Source organism: Centruroides vittatus, unplaced genomic scaffold (genome assembly GCF_030686945.1).
Source record: "Centruroides vittatus isolate TY-2023 unplaced genomic scaffold, ASM3068694v2 contig_1042, whole genome shotgun sequence".
Taxonomy (NCBI): domain Eukaryota; kingdom Metazoa; phylum Arthropoda; class Arachnida; order Scorpiones; family Buthidae; genus Centruroides; species Centruroides vittatus.
In genome coordinates, this window is record NW_027120674.1 from 679,193 (window position 1) to 696,174 (window position 16,982).

The following is a 16,982-nucleotide window of genomic DNA, read 5'->3' on the forward strand; positions in this document are numbered from 1 at the left end:
GGCTTGCTTATCCATCTGTATTAAATCGAATTTACCAGTCAGCGCGTACAATATTAAAATAAATTTTTAAAAAATGTACTTTTTATTTAAAATTCTATATGAATCTTCACTATCCTTGACCTTGTTTGAGATTTAAAATATTACTGTTTGTACTGTCGACCTTCTTCATTTTACTAAAAATTTAAAAAACAAGTAGTAAATTTAAATTTGTGTATTCAACTTCTAATAACGGCCACCTCTCAACAACAGTCGCTTCTAAACGGCGGCCATTTTTTTTTATTTAAACAAAATGTGTAAGAAAAGGAACCTCCAAAAGACGGCCATTTTTTTTACGTTCTCGTCAGTGGCCGTTGTTTACAGGTTTGATCCGTGTGTATAATTCCTTCATACGTATCGAAACGATTGAAAATTCTTGCGATAAATACAATGCCACAAGAATGGTGGTGCCATACAGAAAAATTACAGAAGCAATTAGATTTTCACAATTTCCATAAAACAAATAGAAAATATTGTATAGATCAGTGTTTCTCAAACTTTTTGGACCGCGACCCCCCTTCTGCACTTAAAAATTTTCAAAGGACCCCCGAAGAATAAGTATGTGTCAAAAAACATCCCGGAGGGAGGGGGTTAGGCTCGTATTTAAATATTTATATTATTTTTATTATTTAGCCTATATGTGCAATTTATTTAAGTAAAAATTATTTTATATATTATTTATTTCTATTATTTCTAAACATGAATCCATAGTAAATTTATAAAATATTTGAAAAAATTGATCTGGCATCAATTTTTCAGCGACCCCCCAAATATTTTTCACGACCCCCCACTTTGAGAATCACTGGTATAGATAATACGTGGTCCTTAATTTATATTCTATAGCACACAATATATATTAAGGGAATTTTTCGGGGATGGTGTTCCATCCCTCACCACCATTGTGCGCTGCCATTGTGTGCCTCCTGGCCGAGCCACGATGAGCACGGAAAGTGCCGTTAAAGTGGAAATAATAATTACAAATTAAAGGATTTTTTTTGTTAATTCAACTCAATAGAAAATCAGTTTAAATACAGTTTTTAAAGAAGACAATCGCCGTACGTTAGCCAAATAAACAGAGATTATCCAATTGTCTCAAGTGCTCCTCAGCGAAAATGAAATCCCACGTGATTTTTCACGATGACTCAATCGAGAGTATCTCATCCATGCTGTGCAATGCAACAGCAGGTTAAAGCTGTCTTAATAAGTATTAAGTATTGGTAAAATAGGTTAAAGTCATGATACGAGTCGCAATAATTATATTTATAAAGAAACAGGAGAGCTCCCTGTGGGAAACTCGTCCCGTTTAGATGTTATTCACGTGAAGAAAACCTGTAAATTCCACGTTGCCAGTCGTTGGTGAGGGTGCGAACCCGCGACTAACTACCAGTGTTCGGCTTTATCCGCTCTGCCAGTGGTGAGCCGTATAAATAAATAGCCTTAATTGGCAGCTTTCGGAACCATTTCCTCCTTCGAACGAAAGCCTTAAAATTGAAATAAGAATAATGCATTAATAAATTAATTTAAATAGTGAATAAAACTGTCAAAAAAAACTTACTATTGTCCTTAAAGTTTCTTTATATTCGCACAATTTTAAAGTAAACATTACATCTTTTAAGCAGAAGATGAAGCAATTGAAAGGAAAGAGAGTCATAATGATTACTAATAATAGAATTCTGTAGAAAATGGTTGCCTTCGTTTAACACATGCAGAGAATTGGTGATAAATCAGCTATTTTAGTGTAACATTATATAATAATCTAGACGACCTCTAGAGTTTTCTATGTCCTAGAGAAAGTTTTGAACTCGGAGCATTGCATAACATGGGCAACAGGATACATGGATTATAAAATCTGGGATTTTACCACCGAAATACCCTAGAAAATTATAGATTAGGGGAAAAAACAACTCTGTTTCACCTTGCCATATTGTTCAATCGTGTTGAAATCGAAGAAAATAATTATGGTAATTAGATGCAAATGTTTTACAACTCTAGTTTTATTTGAAAATCGTGTCACATTCCTTAACTCTTACATAACAAATATAGTCATAAATAGTAATTGTCTTTATTACGGTACTATTATTAAAGATAAATAAGAATAATTAACTCTTTCCGCTCCGTGGTCATTAAGAGGATCTTTTATTCGTACCCATCGTGGTTTCTGTCGGGCCCACGGTGGGATTATTCGCTAGGCCTTCAGACACGGATCTAGGGGATCCGAAATCGAAAAAATACAGAGCAATTTTACCGTTGCAATTGTAAATTGTAATTTATAAATAATTCTATAGCAACACTTAAACGTTATTATTGCCACCGGTGGCCGAGTAGACGGACCCACCGAAAACAGGTGGGTTCGCGCCTGACCAACGGGCCGAACACGTATCTGCATCCATGGGCCTCAAAATAATCTTAATCCGCTGCTGGATGGACTTCTCACTATTCGATCCGATTCGATCTCGGATCCCCCGCAGAGAGATAGGCCTTAAATACTTTTGAAATTCGAAAATTTACATAAATTTTCTCAAAAGATTGAAGTTTTATAAGAAACTAATACTATTTTAATTGTAAAAAGTGATAAATAATTTTATGTACCTTAGAAAATATCGACGTAGACTCTATAATACTGCTTTAGTTAACTCTAAATAAATATAATAATTGAGTTTATTACTCTGTTTCTAATTTAGTCGTTTAACGAAGCTCTTATACAAACAAAAATCATTTATTTTTTTTTTCTTTCGTGTAGAAAAATGATAAAATACTCGAAGACAGTTTACCACCGTTTTAATAATCACTATCTCTCTCATAATTTCAATTAGAAACATCTACTAATGAATATCTTAATTAAATCTACCTTCAGTTTTTGATGGTGTTTTTCCTCCTTCTTTGAATTAAGAAATGCTTTCGAATTGGTAAAAATAAAAATGTAATATTATACAACAAACTGAAGTAGTAGAATCCTCTCGTGCAATGACCCCACCTATAAGACACCATTTTCAACTGTTTCTGCTCTGTGGGTATCGAGAGGGCCCACAATGGTGCGGCCGGGTTGTGAGGGGCTCGACGTCGAAAAATTCGGATCCCCCGAACATTCGGTAGGCCCGGCCTGGGCTTTTTGATGGAATAAGGCAACGCAATGCGTGGGCCATCGAGGAGCGATCCCTCCGCAAGGACGTTCGATGGAAAATTGTCCTCGTACATAGGTGAAGATAATTTGAAAAAATTCACATGGTCAGCTCGTCGGTGGTGCACGAACCCGCGACTAATTACCAGTAGGCCTATACAGTGGTTTTGTTTATTTAATATTTTTATTTAAATATTCTTATTTTAATCGTTAAACAAAACATCATTTCGACATTTCAATCGTATTAAGACTGTACCAATTTTGTTTAAATGAGATATCATTAAAATCTTTATCTCTGAGAAAGTGATTAAAACATAGAGTCGCGAATCCAACGACATAATTATACATTTCCTGCAAAGAACCGAAAGGGAATGTCCCCTCTTCTCGAGAAGATTCTGTGGCCAGGGAATCGGAGTTATTATATTCAGTCAACGAACTAAGAATTGTAGTTGTGACCTCACGCTTTAGACGGGTTTTTTTCAAGGTCTTTGCGAATAAATATAAAGATGCGAACGATTCAAGCCTCGATATAACACATCCCACAGCCGAACATTCGAACTGTTCCAATAATACTGTAAGTTATCCAGCAGTTTGTATTGTCTTTCTATAGTTATATCGCACGATAACATTGTCATTCGTTTTTTCCTCTAGTTTAACATGGACAAAAGAATCTTTGCAGTCTTCTTGGTGGTTCTTATAGTACTAGTAGCCGTAGAGGCGCAATACGGAGGCTGGGGAGGATACGGAAGAGGATGGGGGAGTACGGAGGATGGAGGAGATACGGAAGAGGTTGGGGAGGAGGATACCGAAGAGGATGGGGAGGAAGAGGTTGGGGTGGATACGGTAGAGGTTGGGGAGGATACGGTAGAGGTTGGGGAGGATACGGAAGAGGTTGGGGATGGCGTGGATAGAGGTAAGTAACAAATATAATTTTAACACATTTTTTAAATTAAATATAGGCCCTATATATTTAACCTTATCCAATTCTTGAGATCGTTTTGTTGATATCTTACGCTTTCCCTAGTTTACGAATAAGATTTTATTAAAATGAATATAAATCAGTATCAAACAGATGTTTAATTATTAGCAGGATCATTGGAAGAGCATCGCTAAGGACAACGATTATACGGAAGACGTATTTAAGACCGTTATCAGTACCCCTGTATATCGAATAGTGCCTATTGACGGAAGAATCCCGAAGACAATTTCAATAATTCTGTATAATTTCTTCATTAAAACAATGTAAAAGAGATATTTTAATCGGTACATTAAAATATAAAACGTAAATAACGAATTGTTTCTTTATTATAAATTTATTTCGAATTTCACGAAACGTAACGGCTTCGTACGACGTAAATCGGCCTGCAATAATAGTAACTTTTCGAGAAACCAGGTGGCGCTAGATAGAAGAGGCATAAACCCATATACGAGCGACCAGTTCTATCTCGTAAGATTTAATGGATCTTACAACGTTAATGAATTACGTTCAAGGTTGTGATCCGGGGGGCCTCATAGAGTGACAATCGAACCAAAACTAAATCCGGTTATTAAATAATTTTTGCCATCAGTACGCCATGTCACGAATATTAAATTACCTTTCACTCGTTAACTAAAGTCGAATTGCAATGGTTAAAGAAGTCATCTTCCTTCAACCGTGTAGAAGTCATTGGCTCGAGTAAATCTATTTAAAGGTATAATTTCACTTATCCGCTATCTATAAATAACGTTTGTTAGATTTTAAAGATGGTCCAGATAAATGCCGAAACATTATTTCCGACAAATTCTCTTCACGATAAGCTACCAGACGATAAATCGCCGTGGCACCCCCCGCCATTCTCCTCCGAAAAATCTGCTTAAACTTAAAATAAAATAGACGAAAATAAGGAATTTAACTACTATTTCCAATAAAATATGAAAATCTTCCACTAAATGGCATTATCTCGACTCCATAACGTCAATCATCGTGTAAATACATAAAAAAAAGAAATAGCTTAATTAATCGAAATTTTATTTAATTAAGCCGCTTTTACCTTCATTTATACCAAAAAATTAATAATATTTTAAAAATTTGCGTGAAAAATGGAGAGAAAAAGCGTTAGAAAGGGGGAGGGGGCATGGACACCAATTTCTCCGAGCGCTGACTTAACAAAGAATAACTTTAAAATTTAAAATAAGCGATGCTTAATCAATATTTTAACTCTCGCTAGAATTAAAATATTAATCATACCTTACAAAATTTTGCACTTAATATACATGGTAATAATTATTTTGTCGTACGACGTACGCGACAACACCTCAGAGAACAATCCTATCGATCTCTAAATATTAACGGACGATGGAAAAAAAGGGGGTAAACTATAAAAATTCTCTTAATAAAAATATTATATTTTGGTTTATATATATATATATATAATAGTCATACCTATAAATAGATAATAAATTTAGGTAAATTCGTAGTTAAAGAAAGACAGGAAAAAAAATATATTACGAAGATGCGGTCGTTGAAAATATGATGATCCTGTTTTACATTAATTTCCCCAAAGACGTGAGGAAATAAATAATATAACCTATAATAAATAATTAACAAGTTGTTGAAAGCTGTCTGCGAAATAACCGAGAAAAATTTTATAAATCAATTAAATTTAATTAATTCTACATTTAGGCCCGTATTTAGGCATTTACTAATGTAGAGGGTGGCTTAATTTGCCCACCGATATCGTTAAATCGGAGCCCCCTTTCTGTTTTGTCGGGGGAAGATACCTTTCTCCATTGTAAATTGCTAACTGTTGAAGAAGCCATATTTCTTCGATCGATTTTTTAATATCTATTCAATCTGGCTTCTAATGTACCGTACGTATTTCACCGCCAACCCCTGTCAACATTTATTCAACACCGGGATAATACATTTTTGCTCGTCACACATTCAATATACACTCGTGTGTTTGAACTTGTCTACCTATATAAACGTTTATATCGATAAAATAAAATATTACGTATAAGGTTAAAGTGTAAAGATTAATACTTATAAATTGCTTATACGTGTATATTATTACGCTTCTATTTTTAGTAAATTAATAAATGTTTTACTGTAATATGTATGCAAATGATCTTACCCTAAAAGTCGAAGTTAATTATATAATTAAACTTGATATATTTTGGTCCTATTAAAAATGTTTTTAATCGAGTTTAGTGCAGACGAACCTCCAAACAACGGACACGTTTTTTGTTAGAAAACACAATGCCTTCCCGAAAGTAAGTCCGCCGTTTAGAGGTGGCAGCGGTTTGCGTGCTTTTTATTCGATAAAAAATAATACGATCCCCCCCAAAAAAAATTGGCCACTGTTACTACGGATTTAATAGCAAATCTTACTTTTATGCCAAGATAATTCTATTAAATAGGGTCATAATTCCCCAGAATCCGCGCGAAAACGATCTTATCTTTCTATTTTATTTTTCAATCTTCTATAAAAATGAAGCAAATTAAATTATGTAAACCAGAATTTTCGTTTTCCCCCCTCTGCTGAAGTATTTTTTATCGATTTTTAAATTATTTTTGACTTATTTCTGAAAATAAAATTTCCAGATAGAGGGGGAGGGGAAGGCGAGTAAAGGTATTTCGAATGCTTTAACGTCTCGTAACTCGACAAATATTTACAAATAATTCTTTTAAACGAATAGTAAAGTAGCGTAGTAAAGGTTTTCGTGCCATTGTTTTATTAAGATTTTAATTAATGCCACTATCACGTGATAAAATAGAGAGTTGAGACACGTCTCATCTATGGAAAAAGGGGAGAAGGCAATGGAGATAGGAGACTCGTATTCTTTCTTAATAAATTGAATTCGTTTATTATTCGGCAGAATAAAATTTTATACAAATGTCGTTTCTTTAAACTAATCATTTCTTTTTTATTTATTTATTATAATTGTTTTGAATTCAACAAATAGAAAAAACAAGGGATATACTTTAAATCGGAATTGACACGTAGACTTATACTCGAGAGATTTTAATATTTAATTAAATAATATTAATTGGACCGGAATCTTCCTCTTCGCCGCCCATCTTCTCTGGAGGATTCTCTGGAACTTCTTCGACGATGTCGTCGGCAATGGGCAGTGGATCGTCGTTAATATCGAGTAACGCATCGTCGGGGATGATGGAAGGCGGATTCGGATCCATTTCTTCTTCCTCTTCTTCTTCTTCCATAGAAGTTTCTTGAGGTTCTATGGGCTCGTCGGGTAACGTTTCGGGAATATATACGGGGAAAACGCCGGTACCTATTATATCTGCTGTGACGATTTCCGATTCTGGCACGGGACCACCGATGATATCGTCGGTTTGAGTATCGGGCATAAAATCGGATACCACGGGATGTGGGGAAATATTTCCCTCGTCTTCTCTTTGTTCGTCTTCCGTTACGTCTTTTCTAATTGGATCGGGGGTGGAGTTTTCGCCGGTTATCGAATACTCTTTATTATCCGTAACCGATTTCTCGTTTTTTTCCGTTTCTTCGCGATTTATGGATTTTAAGCTCTCCGTTTCTAATACGACTTTATCGTCGTTTAACTTCTCTGTGGCACTCTCGACTAGTTTGGAGGTTGTAGTGGGCTCTTTTACGGGTACCGTGGACTTTTCGGAATTAGTTTTTGCACCTTCTTCAACGGTGATTGTCGTCTTCAATGAAGATTCTGTGTTAGGCGATAATTTGCTCTCGGTTTGGTATGTTTTCTCCTCCGGATTCGATAGAGATTCATCGGAATTTTTGATACTGTCTCCGATTCTACTCGACGTTTCCACATCTAAAAATACGAAATCTTAACCGATTAATAATATATATATATATATACGTCACACTAAACTTCGACCTGGTTAAATCGTCAAATTAAAAAAAAAAAAAAATAGATGAAATTTTAATAATTATGCTAATTGAATATCGAAAAGTATAACTCACCGATGGTACTCGAGTGCTGTTTGTCACCCGGGGTGACAGTCGGGGCGATTGTAGGAGCGGTATACACCTGACACACTAATAAGGCAGAGAGGAGAAGTTGTAAAGCAGCCATCTCGACTGTGTAAAGCGGTTGACTGTTTAATCATCAACTTACCTGTCCGATCGACCAGGTATGAGCGGTGGCGACATCTGCCTCTTTGGCCTTGAACTCCGAATAGAAGAAAGGAATTTCCCCGAATGTGTAGGTCATTGGCATTCCTCCTCCTCCTCTCTATACTAAACTGCTGCATGTTTTGTTTCGGCTGAGAAATTCTCGGAAGGTATCTTCAACCCCCCCGAAAAAAAAGAAAATTTCCCAGAGATCCCGATTGCGGTGTCGCATCATTTGTTAAAGAAAGGTATAACTTTATCACTGTTGTTATCTTTATTATTGTAATTTTTTCAAAATGGCAACTGTTATTATCATACCGGGGATCACCCGAGAGTTTCTGGACACGAATTGTCTCCGGCATCTTTAATTTATCATCTTTTCTAAAGTAAAGAAAAGCATCTTTACTTTTGTTATAAATAACGTGAATTGCTGGAAATTTTTTGTGAGGAATTCTTTTACTATTCGACAATGGGCACATTAATTTAATCCCTTCCCAACATCCCTCGTTCGTCTTTTAGACTAATTTCTATTGATTTTAAAGCGAATAAAAGAAACCTGCGAACGACGGCCACCGTTCGGAGGTGGCCGTTGTCGCGGGTTAGACTGTACTTGTTTCCATATCGCAATAATGAATTTGAGAGTAAATTAAATAATAATAATTAACACCTTTTAATTAATTAGATAAATAATTCAACGAGACGAGCTTTCAAATTATGCAAATTAAAAAGGAAACACAAATATAGTGATTAATATATTTTTTACTTATAATAGCGAAATAAATCGAACCTCCAATTGCTGCCACTTCCCGATAACGGACACCTGTAAACAGCGGACATTTTTTAAAACAAAATTGCAAAGTAACCTCCGAACTACGGCCATTTTTAATGGTCGTTGTTCACAGATTACTGATGTAAATTCCAATTAAATACATATAGTTCCAATGAATTACGTTACATTTCCCAATAATTTTATTATTTATTTATATTTTAAAAAATAAAATAAAATAAAACAAATATTCGTTACGATTATATCGAGTAATTTCTGTAATTTAACGGTCTTTCGGGAAAATAAAAAAACAGAATTTCATATTAAAATACGTTACGACCATTAGTCGGTGGCGCCATCTACGAGAAATATCGTCAACTAATCTCGTATTTATTGTCTTATTCGCTTATAATAATTTAAAAACACCGTAAAAATACGTAACTATATTATCTATATTCTACCATTTTTTTAAATTATTTTTTATGTAATTGATTTTAGACTATATAAATATCGAGTAACTCGTTAATTTAAAAAATAATTAATAAATCCGTTGCGAATACAATGGAATTTATATTGTATTATCCGGAACAAAACCGGCAATTATATAATACGGAAAAATTCTTTGGAATTTCTGGACAAAATTAGATAATTCGGTAGTGGTGAATTAATGGAGCGGCTGTTGTAAAACCGAGACGAACGACTCAAAGTCAAAAGGTCTATCTAGCCATTTGTCTTAAACGCTACCATTCTACTAATGCAGTTGTCTCGGTGCCATTTAAACACATACTCGTATATCCTTCCGGAAATATACGATCCTGGGAAAATCCTTACTTTCCTAATGCATTACCGAAACTCTGAAAGTATTTTTCCTAAATAATCGCACACTTTATAAAGGCGGACAGACGGACGACAGTGGAAATCTATAGGCCTACAATTTCAAATAAAATTTATGTTTTATAGTCAAACCTCCGAATGACGGCCACTGACGAGAACGTAAGAAATGACCGTGGTTGAAAGATTGCCGTTGGACTAAGTATCGTATTCTTAGTTTTACGCTAATTACTGTAGTAGCTTATCACCCCAATCCCCCTGGTCTTTAACAAGGGGATTGGGTATAAAACAATAAAATTGTCCTCTTTTTAGATACATGAAATATTATAAGTCGCTGGCCTAAAATCGAAAATAAAACAATTTATCTCGAAAAATAATATATTTGTAAACTCTACAACACTAAGTAGAATTAATAGTAAATTATATCACTAGTTATGTTTATAACAAAAAGTCAATTATATTATAATAATAATTGAATTATAATCCGAAAACTACATTTGACGATAAATATGACAAAAACTAGAATTATAATATGTAGGGATAATTCTAAAATATCAGAAACAGAGAAAATGATATATTTGGATGGTCACCCTTTAATGTTGGTAAATGAAATCGAATATTTGGGAGCGATATTTACTTGGAGAAGAAATGTTCCCCGCCTTGTCTACAAACTAAGTAATATAGTTACTGGTGTTCCTTACTGAAAATTTCTAATGTAAATTTATACATGCGAACTTGTGCTGTACACGCGCACTCTTGAGTTCAAGGAATTAACGTTGACTAAAGAGGGGCAAAATGTCCGAAACGAGTGAAATAAGACCTCGTCTCAACTAATAAAGGTGGAAAAAGCCAGGTGTTTGATAAATAACACGGTCTTGTGTTCAATGCTCAATATACAGTAAAAACACGGTTTCGAGAACATTTAAATGCGTTAAATTGACAACAGATAAAAGTCATTGGCATTGATGCAATTCAAAAGAATTCCCTGTTCTTGTCTCTTGTGATACTATATAAAATTACGTTAAATCTGCCTTAAGATGTAATGTATCGACTAAAAATATATATCACAGCCAAGGGACTTAAGTAAGGTAAAACGTGATTGAGTAGTATTTTGGCGCCTTTTCGGTCAGACTGACCAGTTGTTTTTTGCGAAGTAAACGACATTGTCGACGACGACAAAAAGAGGTTGGTTGGTTGGATTTTTTTTTTTTTTTTTTTTTTTTGGCGCTAGAACCATATTGGCCGTGCTGCGCCATACGACTAAAAGAGAGAAACGCTTCTTGCCTCCTGTGGTCTTAGACACTTGGGATTCTACGTTCCCTTACGGCTCCAGATCAGCCTGGACAAAGAACCTACGATCAATTATTGGATCTTCTCATGAATTATTTTTGCCGCAAGCCACCAATAATCTATCGACGTTTTCAGTTTCAAAAAAGAGTGCACAAGGAAGGTGAATCTGTAAGCTCTTACGTTGCCGATCTGTGCCGCCTTGCAAATGATTGCAGTTTCGGAGATACGATATCCGAACGTCTTCGCGACTAATTTGTTTGCGGTATTCGGAATGAAGCTTTATAGAAAAGATTATTGGCCGAGTCAGACCCAAAACTTGATAAATTTTCTCTTGCAGCAGAGGCTTCCACTGACAAGAGCAGAGAATTTGCACTCGCATACTACTAATGGAGCTCATTCTTCTACTGTTGCTATCATACATGCAGGCCAGAAGCAGAAACAGGTGCCAAGAATTTCTCAAAATTAAGCTCTCAACCTTATAGTGGTTGTGGTGGTGCACGCCCGAGAAGTAAGTGTCCATATCTAAACGCCAAATGTCACTACTGCAAGAAAACTAGACATAGAGCGTGTCTGTGGGGCTTAAAAGGCACCCGAACCATCAGTATTGCTACCATATGAAAGAAAAAATCGACCACTAAGGACATCTGCCTTCACAAATTATGTAGGTCTCGCATTATCATATATTGTTAACAACCTTGGCCTAACTACATTCCTGAGCGTGTAATCAACTCGATGGACGTCCATGTCAGTTAGAAGTAGACTTTAGTTCTGACTATAAGGGTCGATTTACACACAACAGTGACGTGCCGGCACAGTGACCGTTTGGTGCATAAACATCGATAAATATCGCACAGCCAATCAGAGTTTCATCTACGATATGTGATTTGTATTCTGTCAATCATACAAGTGCCGTACATGAAACTCTGATTGACTATGTGTGATATTTATCGATGCTTACTGCACTGTGCCGGCACTTCACTGTTGTGTGTAAATCGACCGTAATCATCAGTGAGGACAAGTTCATAAGTCTGTGGCCTACCAAGACACCCAAGTTATAGCCAGTTCCTTTGTGCTTTGTCCATGATTTTCATCGTAAATCAATCAACCTTAAAAGACAGTGTACCGTTCCGGCTCATACAATGGGCATGCGTGTCAACTCCAACTACTTGTTGCAACTGATTGTCGTTCTTACTTTCTCGGTACGAACTGGTTTGAATCGTTATGAATTAAATTGTGTGGTGTAAATGCTATTTCTTGTGATAGTATTACAAGGGTCATTGAGAATTTTCCACAAGTATTCGATGGGAAACTGGGCAAATACAGAGTTCCTCCTGTATCGTTACTTGTGGACTCAACACATCCACTAATCCGAATCGGTCTCGTTCTACTCTCTCTCCGTCCAAAAATTGAAGCAACACTTGATGCTCTATTGAGAAAAGGTATCCTCGAACCTATTGAAGATTCAACGTGGGCTACACAATTTTGTGTCTGTTATGAAACCATATGGCGAAATAAGATTTTGTGGTGATTATAAAGTAACCTTGAACAAAGCTCTTAAAGCCAGTCCGTATCCAATTCCACCTGTGTTCCATCTGTTGGCAATCTCTCCCATCTGCAGCAATATTTGCAACGTTGGACTTGGCCCAGGCATATCTACAACTACCTGTGGATGATGCCTCGGTACGGCTATAATCAATCATCACTCACCGAGGAGCGTACAAGGGTCTTCAGTTTGGAGTAAGTGTAGCACCAGGAGTATTCCAGGAGTATTTTAACTCCTTTTCGGTTAGTCTAACCGGTTGTTGTATGCTCGTTCTATCAAAAAAATAAAGGCTACTTGGACTCGTTCCTGTGTGTTTTATTGTCTTCTTACCCCGGATCTAACACAAGCCTCGACTGAAATTGTATTATTTTAAATTGTTATCGTGTAATTTAATTATATAATTTCATACTGTTTTTTATAGTAAAAATATCTCATGTTAAAATAATATAAAACAATTTACGTAACAGGAATTTTATCTTAATAAGTAACAATTTAAATTTGAATAAAAGTAAAAGATTAAGAACTTCGAAATAACTAATTATTAATAATTTAATTATTTAACACGATATTAATTTAAATTCCAATTTATATATTATTTTATTTATTATTAATTTATTTTTAAATCAAAATTTCAAAACAGACGACGAATGGAGAAAACGCCATCTATCGTCGTACTTTCAAAAGAAGCTTGGAAAGTTGTGTTGATACTGCGAGGTGAGGTAATTTTAAGGTAACTTTTTTTTTGTAAAGGTGAGGATGAATTAACTTTCCAATTCGTTTTATATCTAGCTTTTTCGAGTTTTATGTGAAAATTAAAAATTCGTTAATACATTCAAACCTCGATTTTCGAACTTAATTCGTTCCTAAAAGTTGTTCGAAAATCGATTCATTCGAAAACCGAAACAAATTTTCTGGTAAGAAGCACTATAAAATGGGTTAATCCGTTCCTTACCCCAAAACAAAGCCTTTTTTTTACATTTTTAGCTGTATTTCATGCATAAAAATCTCTATAAATGCAATCTGTATGTATTATATATATCCATATAGGTTAATGTTACCTATGGTTCCAAGATGGCGGCTCGTCTTCGATTCCAGCAATCAGAAGACAGGGAACAGTGGGACGCACGTTCTAACCTAACCTAATCTATTCTAATAAATTACCACAATTATTACCAACAAAATTATTAGAATAGGTTAGGTTAAGTTAGAACGTGCGTCCCCACTGTTCCCTGTCTTCTGATTGCTGGGATCGGAGACGAACCGCCATCTTGGAACCATAGGTAACATTAACCTATATATATTGTAGTAAGGAACACACGGCATGAGATACCGAATGTTAAGCAGGGTATACACATTCAGGTACACCTGCTTTACATTATTTATTACATGCGTAAAGCGGTGGCATAAACGACACTTCGGAAACAAAAATGAATTGCTTTGCTACTTGGATTGAGATCCCAGCGTTACGTAACGTTTTTGTAAACACCCATTTCCCGCATATATCTGCGTTACGTAATTTATGCACGCCTCCCTATTTAAATTCATTTTTGCACGAAGGAATATGCGTTTGCCACGATCGAGAAGATGCATTTTTATGTACAGTACATTCAATTAAATAGTGTTTACACGAAATCATATTCTGTGACTTAGTTGCTTATAGAATGCGTAATAAAGTGAGATCGGTCAATGTTATTTGGTGTACAGTCGAGTCCACTTAAGACCATCGAGATGCTTTTATATCCGAAGTAACTAGATCATAGATAGGAGTAGAGACTGTTGAGCCTTGATGTTGGTAGTTTTGACGTAGTAGTTTAGAACCTTTTCTACAATACGTAGTGGCAAAGGAAGGAGCTCTGCTAGAATCAGAGTGGCATTAGTAGAAACAGTTCTGCAGCACTTTGAAATTATGATGGCAAACTGTCTTTGAAGAGAGTAATTTACTTGCTACTGAATTTTTACTAGTTACAGGCCGCGTAAAGTAGCATTGGTTGTATTGCCCCATTATGTAGAGTTTTATAAGCTTTATGATTTAGTCCCCAGGTGCAACTAGCACATTTTAGCAACATGTAGTTTATTTTCTTGACCTTAGCAAAGATGTAACCAATATGGCAACGGAATGTGGTTTCTCTATTCTCTCTTGTTTTATTTTGTATGACGTTTCTGTTTACACGTGCACTAGCTAGTCGATCTGTTAAAGTTTTCTGCGTCCTTTTGTGAATAAAAATGAATATTATGACGTTGAGTAAAGATAATAATAAAAAGATTGTTAATAATTAAAAAATAAAGTTCTTAAAATAAATTGTTCATTCGAATTTATTAAATTTTTATATTTTTAAATTTGTTAACATAGTCTTTTATAAATAATAGTACATATTAATTAACTAATTAATAATTATATATTTTGGACTAAGGTTTTTAGGGTTTCATTAATTAAATTTATTTTTGTTAAAATCTTTCTATAAAATTATGCATAAATATTACGTAAGATAGGGAAAGGGAGTGGGATCAAAGACAATATTACAGTTTTTTACACGGGTGGGTGGGGGTCTAGAATGGCCGAAATCGCCCTTACGTAATTTATGGACGGCCCCTTAGTTGTATTCGATTCTCTTCACTTATTTATGTCTTAGGAGATCTATGCAACTTGTAACACACTTGGAAATGTTAAAATTCATTATCACATAATTTTATATATTGTTTCCATTCTTATATCATCAGTAGCGGATCCAAAAGTAGCCTAACTCAAAAATTTTAAATATTTTAAATAATTAATAAATATCTTAAGCACGACGATTGCATTGCAGATAATTCGATAAACCGTGTTTACCATCGTAAATGTCGTTAAAAATAACGTTTTCCAGTTCGAACAAATAGCTTTTAATTGCTTTTGTGTCAGTGAGGAGGACTTAAGCCTTTTGTATCCGCCCCTATATATCAACAGTTTTATTGTTCTCTCGAGCAATGAGTAAATGAGGTATATTTACCAGCCAGTTTAATTTCACTTTCTAGAAACACACTAGGTGGTCTAGCTAGAAAGATGTGAACATAATGCCAAAATGCTCTCTAATGGGACGTACAGTTTAAAAACTAAATATCGTACGACTTAAGGCAGGCATATCAAAGATACGGCCCGCGGGCCAGTCATGGCCCGCGAGACAATTAGTTGCGGCCCTCGACCATAAATTCAATAATGCTATTTGTTTATTTTTTTATTATCTTTATTCCAAAGAAAATGCGATATTTTGTATTTAAGCAAATAATACTTAATAAACAAAATTGTTGAACTCGATTATTATTGTTTTTATTTTTATTTATTCTTATTACTTACTGTTAGTGATATTTATTTTATTTCACTTATTTTTGTGTTTAATTTCTTGTTTACATTATGTTTTCTCTATTTCACCTTTTGATTTTTCAAATTAAAGTCCGTCTTGGCAAGATCATTTATTACATAATTCTCAGTATTTTGCATATAAAATGCGTGTTTTCGATATATTAGTAAATTACAGTTTATGCTTGTATTTTGATTCTTGCGATCCTTATTTCCGGATCAGTTTACAGACCTGCTCCAGGCCTGTAAATTTGCCGAAAATGTTTGTTCTGTGATTAAAGTTATTGCTGGAAAAGTACAAACGGTTTTTTTTTATTTTATTGTGAAATCTCGGGTTATTAAAAAGGAAATTTTTGAGTCGGCTACTTTTGGGTACTTTTTAGAAAATTTTTGGCTACAAAAGCTAAAAACATCTGGCCCGCTTCATACTCCAGACAAAAAATTGACACTCTGAGTTTGACACTGGCTTAAGGTCAGGTGACCTCCGAAATCTGTTCGCTAATCATTTCTTCGTGCACATCAGACTAAAAAGTACAGATAGGTCTACGTGTGATCTGCGCTATTTGTTTATACTGTATATATTTTACGATTACTTTTTAGTTGCTTCTCATATGTTTTCCCAATAAAACCTGTTTATTATGATTCTGTAACAAATTCGTCCGTGTATTAGAAAACTGACCAATGGGAGTTCCATATAACATGTATCGGGTGTAGAGAGCCTTGTCGCCGCATACCATTGGCGATGACGTACTGTAAGATTAAAGATAGATCCTTATAAATCTTCTTCAGCGTAGTGTTGTGAGGCCCACCATTTCCCCAAATTTTGGTTGTATTATATACCTATATATATATTCGTGAATTATTTTCATCATCGTTATAATTTTAGTTTTAATCAACTTACTTTAACTCTTAGCTAATAATGTATTATTTAAAGAGAATACATTATTAGCTAAGTTGGAAATTATTAT

At 34.9% G+C, this 16,982-nt stretch overlaps 1 protein-coding gene and 1 long non-coding RNA gene across 3 annotated transcripts; one reads left to right on the forward strand and one right to left on the reverse strand.

Moving 5' to 3' along the window:
• Window positions 1–3,391: 3,391 nt before the first annotated feature.
• Window positions 3,392–4,444, forward strand: LOC136970033 (uncharacterized). Of its 2 annotated transcripts, none has more exons than XR_010879930.1 (4): window positions 3,392–3,728; window positions 3,806–3,914; window positions 3,953–4,067; window positions 4,242–4,444. It is a non-coding gene; the product is annotated as an uncharacterized lncRNA (long non-coding RNA). The 2 variants fall into 2 exon arrangements; XR_010879931.1 differs by having other exon boundaries at window positions 4,245–4,444.
• Window positions 4,445–6,973: 2,529 nt separating this feature from the next.
• Window positions 6,974–8,644, reverse strand: LOC136969733 (immunoglobulin A1 protease autotransporter-like). Its single transcript, XM_067264015.1, has 3 exons — window positions 8,258–8,644; window positions 8,104–8,178; window positions 6,974–7,951 (listed from the first exon to the last, which is right to left on the reverse strand). Exons 1-3 carry the CDS (start codon window positions 8,391–8,393, stop codon window positions 7,170–7,172), a joined length of 993 nt encoding a protein of 330 aa, XP_067120116.1. The 5' UTR covers window positions 8,394–8,644; the 3' UTR covers window positions 6,974–7,169.
• Between the last annotated feature and the right edge of the window lie 8,338 nt (window positions 8,645–16,982).

What these genes read in the sequence shown, in the direction of transcription:
- LOC136969733 (XM_067264015.1), bottom strand. Translation starts at nt 8,393, where the DNA reads ATGCAGCAGTTTAGTATAGAGAGGAGGAGGAGGAATGCCAATGACCTA. An exon ending in ATACCTGGTCGATCGGACAG is followed by an intron (nt 8,179 to 8,257) that starts GTAAGTTGATGA and finishes CTGCCTTATTAG; the next exon opens with TGTGTCAGGTGTATACCGCT. An exon ending in ACAGCACTCGAGTACCATCG is followed by an intron (nt 7,952 to 8,103) that starts GTGAGTTATACT and finishes TCGTATTTTTAG; the next exon opens with ATGTGGAAACGTCGAGTAGA.